Here is an 11,908-nt window from a genome sequence, read left to right on the forward strand (position 1 = left end):
GACCTGGAGGCGCCTGGGCATGGACTCATTTGCCCTCTCCTTTCACAGAGAGGTCTCAAGAGGGAAAATAATTTGCACATATGAAGGGATCGAAAGAGAACTTGGGGGCCCCCATCAGGAGAGAGGGACTGAGTCTGAATATCGTTGGTATGCTCACTGCAGTTCTGCTTCTCTGGAAAGTTCTGTAGACAGTGGGCGGCCTATCTCAGGAGCCCACCAGGTTCTAATCCTGCAGCAAAGGGCTTCGGACAGGATGTGGGCAGGAACAAGTTCATCTCTAAAGAATCCTACTCCAGAAGTTTCCAGTGTCACGGAAATGGATGACCTGTGATCTTTAAAACAACAGAGTTTGAGATTGTGAGATTTGATACTTTTAAAGCCAAGAAAAAGCTCCATGAATGCTCACATTTTGATTCATTTCTACCCAGGCATGCATCTTCCTCATTAGTGTATGAGAGTATTTAATGCCCCTCAAAAAAATTCATGTCCGTTAAAATGTAAATAAAAGGTAGTGCAAAAAAGGGGGAGCAGACATAGAGAGGCAGCTGCCTTTGACTCTCATCCCACTCCAGAATCTATCGGAAAGCTATGATGGCAACCCAAAATGGCTGATAACCACGGTCCAGTTTAGCAATTGGCAGCTTTTAAAGTCTTTAATAATGAACATTGGGAAAAGGAAGAATTATCTCTAACAGTTTGCTACTCGAAGTGTGATCCCAATTCCCGCAGCCATCACTGGAGAGCTGGTTAGAAGGCAGTGTCCGCGGCCTGATCCCACGGAGTCAGAACTTGCACTTGAACAAGATCCCCAGGCCATTGGGTGCAGATTAAAGTGTGAGAAACAGCTAAAGAGGTGCAATGCTGACTTTAAAGTATTCAAAAAAGTATATGTACGTGGTCGCTGACTGGGAGGTGATTTGGAGAAATTAACGTAGTTTGAAGGGAGATATTCCCTCCCACCCACACAGTGCCTGCCCCGCTGTAGGGAGGTCAAGGGCAGCTGTGAGGGAGCTGACGCTGTCCTGGGCGTTGCTTTATCGCTCTTTAGAACGTGCTCCTTGATGTTCTTGCTCAGTCACAGTTTGGAAACCTAAAGGACAAGGAGGATATTGATGTACCGTGCTGTTTTTCAGGCATTCATTAAAACTAGTTTTCTGCCGAAACCGGTTTGGCTCAGTGGATAGAGCGTCAGCCTGAGGACTGAAAGGTCCCAGGTTCGATTCCGGTCAAGGGCATGTACCTGGGTTGCGGGCACATCCCCAGTGGGAGGTGTGCAGGAGGCAGCTGATCGATGTTTCTCATCAATGTTTCTAACTCTCTATCTCTCTCCCTTCCTCTCTGTAAAAAATCAATAAAAAATATTTTAAAAAAAAACAAAACTAGTTTTCTTTTTGCCTCAGCTATCAGGAAGCATGGGAGTAAATGTAATACCAGTACAGCAATTCTATTTGCCTAGCTTCCTGGGATATTTGTTTTCCTCTTATGTTTTCTATTTTATTAGGTTTTTCTAGGAAATGTCTTAAAAATCACTTCCAATTTCTTAACGTCAGAGCCCACTTTACAGTCATGACTTCTGAAAGGCATTCTTTCCACCACGCTCCACAAAACGAGTTATGGAACTGTCTATTGTGAGTCCTCTCCCTGCTCTTTTTCCGTTTCTCAAGACAAAAGCAAAACTAAAAGGCTGCCGGTTAACCCTCAGTGAAGGGCTCAGATACCAGCCAAGTCCTACCTGGGTGGTCCCCAGGCCACCTGGCAGCCCCCACAGCCCAGCCCCATGAGTCATTCCGGCTGAGGATTCAATGAAGAGGCAGGCAGACCACCTTCCTGTGGAGTACTCACCGCCCTTCAGCTGCTTCAGACTTCCTCTGCAAGGAGAAAGAGAACACAGCGCTTGCTTACAACCAAGCCTTGTTTCCGGGATAATTCCCCATCAAATTCCTCATTCATTCTCAAGAAAGCTTTGCATTTCTGTTCATAACATTTATCAGTTTATAATTCCATATTGCTAGATGGTCTCCAGCATCAGGCCTTAGGTCCAAGTTAGACTTCTCCCCTCACCACTGCACCCCCAGGTGTCTGCGCAACTGAGCACAGGAGCCCTTAATTGGTTGGGCAAATGGATGATGTGAAACGTGGGGTTACCAGAAAGAAGGGGGAAGAGAACTAATGTTGATTAATCAGCTATAACATGCAGGCAGTGTTAGTGTTTTATATGCACTATCTAAACCTCAGCACAATCCTTTAAACATAAATTTTACTCATTTAAAGTGTACAACTTGGTGGTTTTAAGGATATTCACTAGGTTGTGCAACCATCACTGCTATCTAATTCTAGAATGTTCTCATCCAAGAAACTCTGTGCCCATTAGCTATCACTCCCAACTTCTCCCTCTTCCTAACCCTAGGCAACTACTAAAATCTACTTTCTGCCTCTATGAGTTTACCTGTTCTGAACATTTTTTTATAAATGGGGTCATGCAATATATGGTCTTCTGTGTCTAGCTTCTTTCTCTTAATATAATTAGATAGATAGATAGATAGATAGATAGATAGATAGATAGATAGATAGATTTCAGAAAGGGAGAGATAGAAACATCAGTGATGAGAGAGAATCATTGATCAGCTGCCTCCTGCACACCCACACTGGGGATCAAGCCCACAACCCTGGCACAGGCCCTGACCAAGAATTGAACCGTGATCTCTTGGTTCCTAGGTTGACGCTCAACCACTGAACCACATCAGTGAGGTTAATGTTACTTTTTCAAGATTCACATGGTAGCAATTTTCAGTATTTCATTCCTTTTTGTGACTGAATAATATTTCATTGTATGGACATATACATATTGTTCACCATTCATCAGTTAATGCACATTTGGATTGTTTCCACTTTTTCACTATTATGGACATTCATGCACAAGTTTTTATGTGAACATATGTTTTCAGTTTTCTTGCATATACACCTAGGAGTGGAATTGCTGTGTCACATGGTAACTCTGTTTAACTGTTTGAGGAACTCCCATTCTGTTTCCACAGCAACTGCACAATTTTACATTCTCACCAGCAGTGTATGAGGGCTCCAAGGTCTCACATGCTCACCAATACTTGTTCATCTTTTGGATTATAGCCATCTGGTAGGCGTGAAATGATATCTCATTGTGGTTTTGAATTGCATTTTCCTACTGACTAATGATGTTGAGTATCTCCATGTGCTTATGGCCATTTGTATATTTTCTTTGGAGAAATGTCTATTCAAATCCTTTGCCATTTTAAAAATTGGGTTATTTGACCGTAGCTGGTTTGGCTCAGTGGATAGAGCATCATCCTGCGGGCTGAAGGTCCTGGGTTTGAGTCCAGTCAAGTTTCGGCCTTGATCCCCAGTAGGTGGCGTGCAGGAGGCAGTCAAATCAATGATTCTTTCTCATTGATGTTTCTAACTCTCCCTCTTCCTTCTTCTCTGAAATCAATAAAAATCTATTTAAAAAAAATAAAAATTGGGTTATTTGTATTCTTATGGTTGAGTTGTAAGAGTTCTTAACATATTCTGGATACTGGAATTATAATTATGATTTGCAAATATTTTCTCCCAATATATGAGTTGTCTTCATTATCTTGATGGTGTCCTTTAAAGCACAAAAGTTTTCAATTTTGATAAAATCCAATTTGTCTGTTGGGGGTGGGGGGTGGTTTGGTGGCTTGTGTATTAGGTGTCATATCTAAAAAACCATTGCCTAATCCAAGGTCATGAAGATTGACACCTATATTTTCTTCTAAGAGTTTTATATCTTGCAAGTAGATCTTTGATCCATTTTGAATTAATTTTTATATATGATGTAAGGTGGGTGGTCCAACTTAATTTTTTGTTTTGTTTTGTTTTGTTTTGTTTTGCATGTAGATATCTGGTTGTTCCAGCACCATTTATTGAAAGACTGTTATTTCCCCCATTTAATGGTGTTGGCATCCTTGTTGAAAATCGGTCAGCCCTAGATGTTTGGGCTTATTTCTGGTCTCTCAGTTGTATTATTCCATTGATCTGTATGTCTATTCTTAGGCAGGTGCCACCCCATCTTGATTACTGTAGCTTCTTTAGTAAGTGGTGAGATCAAGATATGTCATCCTCTGACTTCGTTCTGGAAAGTGGTTTTGGCTATTCTTGGTCTCGCATTTCCATATGAATTTAAGATCAGCTTGTCAATTTCTGCAAAAAGCCAGTTGGGATTTGTATAGCGATCACATCTAATCTGTAGATTAGTTTGGGTAATATTGCCAGCTTAACAATATTAAGTCTTCTGATCCATGAACATGGATGTTTTCATTTATTTAGGCCTTTTTTTCAACAATGTTTAAAATTTTTCATGTATATACTTTGCACTTCTTTTGTTAAATTTTCCTGTTTTATTATTTTTTATGCTATTGTAAGTGAAATTTTTCTTAATATCATTTTCATATTGATCATTTTGAGTGTATACAAATCCAATAGATTTTTGTACATTGCTCTTATATCCTGCAACCTTGCTGAAGTTGCGTATTGGCTTTAATAGTTTTTTAGTGGATTATTTAGGATTTTCTATATACAAAATCATGTCATCTGTCAAAAAGTTATTTTTACTTCTTCCTCTCCAAATTTAAGTTCTCTTATTTCTTTTTCTTGACTAATTGCACTGGTTGTAAACTCCAGTACAATCTTCAATGAAGTCACAAGAGCAGATATTTTTATCTTGCTCCTGAGCACAATCTTTTGAAGTAGGTGACTTAACCCCATGGAAATGAGGCTCAGCTGAGGAAATTGAGACTCAGAGAAGTTAAGTAACCTCTACAAAGTCACACAGCTCGTTAACAATGGGGCCAAAGCTTTAAACCCAGGTCTGACTCTACAGCCCCTACTCATTTACTTTGCTTCCATAACCTCTAAAGAGTAGATTAGCAACTATATATGGTGCAGGTCTTCCTTCCTGCTGTCATTGTTTCATTTCTGCCGCACAACAATGGAGGTAGCAGAGCAGGGGTTCATGACCCCCTTTGTCCTAGAAAGGACACTGGTGATCTGGCTCAGAAGAACTGGATTCAGACTGCTCTCCTGGCCCAGTGCTGTGCTTTGTCAGCAGCAATAACGACTTTGTTGAGTAGTTAAGAAAGCACTTTAAAGAGGAATTCTGTGAATAAAATTTCTTTCTAGTTCAAAGAATTTCTTCTGAGAAAAGAATACACATGAGCCCTGGCTGATGTGGCTCCATTGCTTGAGCATCGTCCCATGCACCGAAGGGTCGCCAGTTTGATCCCTGGTCAGGGCACATGCCCAGGTTTCGGATTCGTCCCCAGTAGGGTGGGTATGGATGGAAACAGATCAGTGTTTCTCTCCTTCTCCCTTCCTTTCTCTCTCAAAACCAGTAAAAAACATTTTCAAGAAAGAACACAAATGAGTGATATAAAAATGCTCTGTGCCTGTGTCCAGACAGATGGCCCTTGAAGCTGAGACCTAGGCAGCCTGCCTCCAGCAGCTCCCGCTGAGGCCTCCCTGGAAGAACCCTCGATGCAGAAAGCTGTGTAGATTGCTGGGGTCCCCACCTCCAACCTTTCCTTGCGGGGTTGCTGTGAAGATTAAATAAAATGGCCCCTAAGAACCTTGCATCACTCCTGCACACAGAGGAGGCTCAGTAAATACTGCTTCCATTTCCCTCCCTTTACAGGGCCTGCAAGGGACCCAGGCCCTCAGCATCCCCAGGACCCATTCTCTCCCCCTTGGTCCAGCTCTTTCTAGTCATTTGGTTTCCAATCATTTCCCTCTGGAGAAGTGGGCCCTGGGCTGAGCCAGCGAAGACCCGAGTTCTGTGCCCCTCTTTGCTTCCTCCTCTCTGAACTCCCAGGTGGTCTCCCTGGAGGGCTTCAGTCCTTCACCTGGGAAGGGTCTTTGGTCACCGGGGAAGGGAGTTTGCGTCTTCTAGTTCAGGTCAATGGGTGATATGAGGACGGCTATGGGGAATGAGGCTAGAGCGGTCTCTGAGGTAGGACAGGCCCCGGATAGTGGCCACCAGCTAGGAGTAGGCGCTTCAGGACTGCGGGGTGTGAGACAGCCTTGCCCTGTGACAAGGAGGTGAAGTGCATGTGCTGGAAGAGTTAGCCCCTCCAGACAGTGGAAGGGCTTAATGAGAGGCGCCCAGGAGAAAGGGAGGCCACTGGGAGGCAGTCCGGAGGCTTCCCGGATGTCTGCCCGGCCTCCAGGGCCGCTTCAACTGCCTTCTGTGACTGAGGGGTAGGATGTGGGTGAGGGGACACAAACAGGATGGACATATGGAGAACCCCCAGGCTACCTGGGGAGCTCGGGCTCCCCCATCTGCAGTCCAGGGCTGCTCTCTAGGGGAGGCAGGCCTGGCTCCCAACTGGATCAGGACTCCCTGAGAAAGCAGGGGGCACCCTTTTACATGGACAGCCTCCGCCCCACAGCACTGCCCGGATTGCAGCCCTCCGCATTTTATTTGCCTGAGACAAGGGCTGTGTCCCCATCTCTGGGCCAGGGCCCAGCCCAGGTGACTGGCTGGGAGGAAGCCGCCCCTCCCTGGGGAACGTTACCTTGTCCATCGGCCTTGTAGTCGTCGGGGAGCAGCTTGTCCTGCCGGTAGCCCAGCACGAAGGCCAGGAAGGACAGGATGAGGGCATCTCCGATGCTGAGGATGGCCAGCATGAAGGCCCAGCGGATGGTGCAGTGGCCCAGCGTGTACTTGCCCGTCTGCTCCCCGCACATGCGCCGCACCTCACTGGAGTCCCAGCCGTCTGGGTAGACCAGGCAGCCAATCATCAGGCCTGTGGCTGAAGGGGCAGAGGGCGGGTGTGTGGGCTGGGTGTGCTCAGCCCGCACCAGCCTCGCACTGCTGTCATCTTGCCACCTCCCTTCTCCTTGTGCTAACAGCCATGAGAGGCACACGGGCAGCTCCTGCCATCTTTGTAGGACACCGGGCAGCTACCGGGAGCAGCAGGGAGCGGCTCCAAGTCCAGGGCGGGTTCTGCACAGGACATGGGGTCCCACCAGGCTCAGCTGGCTCACCCGGCCTCCAAAATCTGGTCCGGGCCCAGAGAAGTCATCACTCCTAAGACGTACCTTTGTTCACATTTCAACATCTCTGAAACCCGTGGTGAGAAAGGTCAGGCCATCACTTATGACAGCGGTTCTCAACCTGTGGGTCGCGACCCCTTTGGGGGTCAAACGACCTTTTCACAGGGGTCGCTACTAAGACCATGGGAAAACACCTATATAATTACATATTGTTTTTGTGATTAATCACTATGCTTTAATTATGCTTCAATTTGTAACAATGAAAATACATCCTGCATATCAGATATTTACATTACGACTCATAACAGTAGCAAAATTACAGTTATGAAGCAGCAATGAAAATAATTTTATGGTTGGGGGTCACCACAACATGTGGAACTGTATTAACGGGTCGCGGCATCAGGAAGGTTGAGAACCACTGCCTTACGAGAAGTGTTTTCCTTTTACAGCAGGAAGGGTAGTGGTGTGTCCTTCAGCCCAGGGATCTTAGATTCACTGAATACAGAAGCCCAGCCGGCTCTGCCTGCTTCCTCATGAACCTTCTGTTCAAGCATCAGGTGTCCTCACCCTCCAGGGCAGCACCGTGCAGCTGCCCACACTTCCTGAATTTGAGAATCCCCTGGCATATTCGTTTAAAGCGCTGGTTCCAGGTCAGGGTGGGCTCAGGACGCCTGCTTTGAAAGCTCTCCTCCGGGTGGGTGGCTGTCTCAGTAGGAACAGCTCACTGCCAGCCCAGCTCTGGGCTAACCAGCCGTGTGACTCCAGCGAGCTACTTACGCTTTTTGCCTCAGTTTCCTTGTTTGTAAAGTGGGGGTGATAACAGTACCCAGCTGTTTGCCTTGCAGGGAGAGTCCAGTGAGTCAGGACTGGAAGGTGCTCAGCACAGGGCTGCACATACTTGGCACCGAGCGTTCTACTGTTGCCCATCTGTGACAGTGTCCACAGCCCCAGAGCCCACTCCCCGCCTGCCCCCGCTTCTGCCGTGCCTCCCCACGCTGCACAAACAGGTGACACAATCCTGGGATGTGACTGGGGTGACCCCGAGCACAGCCGCCAGGCCGGCCAGGGGGCCCTTTCCGACCTGGGCCCCGCTCCACAGGCCTGAGGCTCTCTGGTCTCCAGGCTGCGCCTACCCGGGCGCCCCTCACAAAGCGCCTCGCAGGACCCAGCGTCACCTAAGGTGGCTCGTCTGGCTCCGCGAGGAAGGCCAGCGGGTCAAATGAGTGCACAGGGACGTGCGCGATCAGGGTCCACCTCCCCACAAGCCCATCGCCTGCCTTTGATTTGTTTTCAGGGTGAAGCCATATATGTACTTCTTTTCTAGACCACAAAATACTCCATCTGGCATGTTTCTCTTGACCTGAGAATAGTTCTGTGAAGGCCATGTAGTAATGTCCCATTTGTAAGGTTGGAAAACTGAGGTCTCAGAGAAGCCAGTGCCTTCTCATGGCTCCTGACTCTGGACTTCAACGTTCATTCCCTGTACTCCCAGGTTGTGACATCTCCGCAGAGCTGAATGTGTTTGGCGGTGACATTTCAGACTTAGCGACAAGCGGAGAAGTGCTTGAGGAAGGTGTTTGGGGCTGGGGACCCTCCCAGAGCTCTCTGGGAAAACCTGCGCCCCCTGTTGGTATGAGATCAGCCTGGTGTGTGCATTTCTAGGCCTGAGCACTTAACAGCTCGGGGGAGACCTTCCGGAGCCCCCTCTCCTCCAGTGACAGGTGATGCTCCATCAGCCTGGGTTCCAGAGAGCACAGCGAGGGCAGAGCCCCACCCGACCCTCAGTGAGCGAGAACCATGTTTTGCATGCATTGCATCATCCCATCCTTGTAAGAGCCGTGCAGAGGGTTCTGCTGCTACATCATACAGATGAGGTTACCAAGATCCACAGAGACAAGCAATTGGCCCTGCTGCGTTGCTAGGAGCTGGGATCACACAGCCTAACCTGGCATCCAGAGCTCTAATGCTGTGGTTTCCCTTCTCCTGCTCCCTTCCTTGGTCCCAGGCTTCTTGGCAAGGTCAAGCGAACCAGTCAAGGCCTCATCAAATAGATGCATCTCCCAGCTGCTGGCTGTGGGACACCACCACCCGCCCCCCCTACCCCCCATCTCTCCCTGGGCTCATCTTCCCTTCCCCAGCACTGAGCGAGGGAACATGACACCACGTTTACTCTCCCCCAGCATAAATGTTTCAGGGGACAGCACCCGGCCAGAGTCTGGCTCAGATGGCCCAACAGCCCCTCCCCGACCCAGGCCCCCCCAGCAGGGCCTGTTCAGCAAGTGATACCTGCTGCGGGAGGCTGGGGGAGGGGCAGTGCAGAGAATGAGAGGGGTGCCTGTGTCTCTAGCATCCCATAACTCTAACATGCAAGGCCAGTTGGCAAGCATGTCAAGGTCCATTCTACTCCTCTTTGTCACAAAACTGCTAAACCTTCATTCTCCCTTCTTCCTCCCCACTGCGCACCGAGGCTTTCTTCACCACTGCCCCAGCCTTTCCCTCATCTTACAGAGAGACTACAGAGGAAAGGGAGATGGGGGGGGAGGCGCAGGGTGGGAGGCAGCTCTGAAGCCTGCTGAAAGGCCTGGGTACAAGATCTGAAGCCAAAGGCTCTGTCCCTCACCACCTGTGTGTGCTCAAAGGCAAGTTACCCGCAGGAGCCTTGCCTGTAAAACCGAAGGAATACCCTCCTCATTGCGTCGTGATGAGGGTCCTCGAATGATACACGCGAGGGCACTCTGCAAACCATCGTACTGCGTAAAGGTGCGACTCTGCCCTAGTTCTCCTAAGCTCTCAGGCCAGCTGACCTGCTACAGCTTGGCCAAGTCTTATCATCTCTCAGCCCCAACTCCTCATCTATCGTTGGGGGGCAGAGGGCTGCAGCGCTCTGGGGTCCACTCCAACCCTGACAGGCTTGAGTCTGTGTGTTTAGTTGTCTGGGATTCTGACTCCTGTTTCATTCCCTCTGTTAAGGGTTACACTACTGCTCATTCTAGCCAACCATGTCAAAGCAGTTTCATTCTGTCCACAGTCCCCAGCTGTCCTGGACATCTCCCCAGTACGGAGAGGCTGAGTGAAGTCCTGGGGGTGGGGAGGGACCAAGGCTGCGGACAATGTCTTAGGCCATCTTTTCTTGAGCTCTGGGTGAGAGTAGGACCCGCTGGCCCACTGAGTCCTGCCGGAGCTAGGAGCAGGGAAAGGGGGCTTGGAAGGTCTTGCCTCTGATCACCAATAGTAACCACCTGCCCTACACAGTCTTAAAGCTCCTACACAGCACCCCTCCACATCACAAAATGTCACTTCCGCTTACTACCTCAAGCATGGAATCCTATAATTAGGGAACAGAGACTTCCACTCCACAATGAAAGAGAGAACTTAAATGCAAGTCTCTACGGGAAAGGTCACATGCACGTAACATTTTAAATCCATGGCTGGCCTTCGAGTCTCCCCTGAGAGCAGTTTGGGGTGGGAGGAAAGGAGTGAGGGCAGGGACCTGGGGATCCTTAGAGGAGACGGAACAAATACTCAGAAGTGGGTGATGTGGGCCTCTAGAATGGGCTTGACTGGCGTCACTACCTGCCTTGCGTTGGGTTGCATCCCCACATGGCTGACAACGGAAGCTTCCTTTTTCCTCCCTCCCAGAGCAGCAGCAGTCTCTGGTGTAATGGCCTGGGAGTCAGGACACCTGATTTCTCCTACCAGCTAGCTCTGTGCTCCTGGGCACGTCACTTGCCTTCTCTGGGCCTCAGTTCCTCCTCTGCAAGATAAGGCGGTTGAACAATCTGGTCTCCGAGGTCCACTCCATTTCAGCCAAGCCGCTACTTCTCAGAAGCTTCTATAGAGCATCGAGTAGGGCTGGGCTGAAGGAGGCGAGCCGAGTAGGGGACCCAGAGCCTCCACAGAGGATAGGATGGTGCAGCTGCACCTGTGGCCTAGGTTGGGCCCCTGCCCGCCCGCCCACGAGCCCTGCTCACCCGCAGCCAGCTGCATCCATGCGCAGATCTTGTAGACTGTGGCCGTGTTGCAGACGAAGAACAGGCTGAAGCAGATGATGGAGCCAATGATGAGGAACATGGCCAAGGCCACGAAGAACATGGCAGTCTTGAAGGCTCTGGAGGGGATGGAGGAGAAGTCCAGAGGGCCGCCCTTGCAGATGAGCTCGGAGGACAGCACGTTGCCCACGCAGTAGGAGAAGAGGCCGAAGTAGCCCGCCTGCGGGGTGTTGACGCTGTCCCCGATCCAGTAGGGCTGGATGAAGAGGGCCATGACCAGCACGGAGAAGCAGATGGTCAGCGTGCCCCACATCACGCCAATCGCCCTGGCGTTGCGCACGTAGTTGGTGTGGTAGATCTTGGCCGCCTCCTGGGCGGGGAGCAGCTTCACCATGGCGAGGGCGCGGGCCCGGGCGGGGGCCGGGGCTGGGAGTCGGGGTCCGCGGAGGGAGGCCCAGAGCGGGCCACTCCTCAGCCGGGTTTGGGGAGAAGGCTGAGGTCAGGGCTCGAGGTCAGGGCTCCTCCGGGGTGGAGGAGCGGGTTAATCGGACCAGGAGGACAACCGTGCGCCTTCCGGAGCTCGTCCAGGTGCCGGGGTCCGCTTCAGCCGGCCGGCCTCGGGCCTCCTGCCTCCTCCCACGCCCGCGGGGGCCTCGGGCAGCCGGCGCCGCCCTGCCCCTCCCGGTTTTCTGCTCCGGGCTCCGGGGACTCCGCCCCGTGGCCCGGCCCTCCTCCCCCTCGGACAGCTCCGCTTCAGCACCGCGGACAGCGCCCGGGGTCCGGGAGGCGGGGCCCCGGAGGGCGGGTGGGGCCGCGCGGCCCAGGGAAGCGCGGGAGCCGCCAACCCGCTCGCCTGGCAGGGAACCGCGGCC

General features: G+C 50.5%; 1 protein-coding gene across 1 annotated transcript; it reads right to left on the reverse strand.

Moving 5' to 3' along the window:
* Window positions 1-210: 210 nt before the first annotated feature.
* LHFPL5 (LHFPL tetraspan subfamily member 5) lies at window positions 211-11,595 on the reverse strand. Its single transcript, XM_059701878.1, has 4 exons — window positions 11,019-11,595; window positions 6,567-6,803; window positions 1,843-1,868; window positions 211-332 (listed from the first exon to the last, which is right to left on the reverse strand). The coding sequence occupies exons 1-3, from the start codon at window positions 11,428-11,430 to the stop codon at window positions 1,858-1,860; spliced, it is 660 nt and encodes a 219-aa protein (XP_059557861.1). The 5' UTR covers window positions 11,431-11,595; the 3' UTR covers window positions 211-332; window positions 1,843-1,857.
* Window positions 11,596-11,908: the final 313 nt, after the last annotated feature.

The sequence above is a fragment of the Myotis daubentonii genome, chromosome 6, assembly GCF_963259705.1.
Source record: "Myotis daubentonii chromosome 6, mMyoDau2.1, whole genome shotgun sequence".
In the NCBI taxonomy this organism is placed as follows: domain Eukaryota; kingdom Metazoa; phylum Chordata; class Mammalia; order Chiroptera; family Vespertilionidae; genus Myotis; species Myotis daubentonii.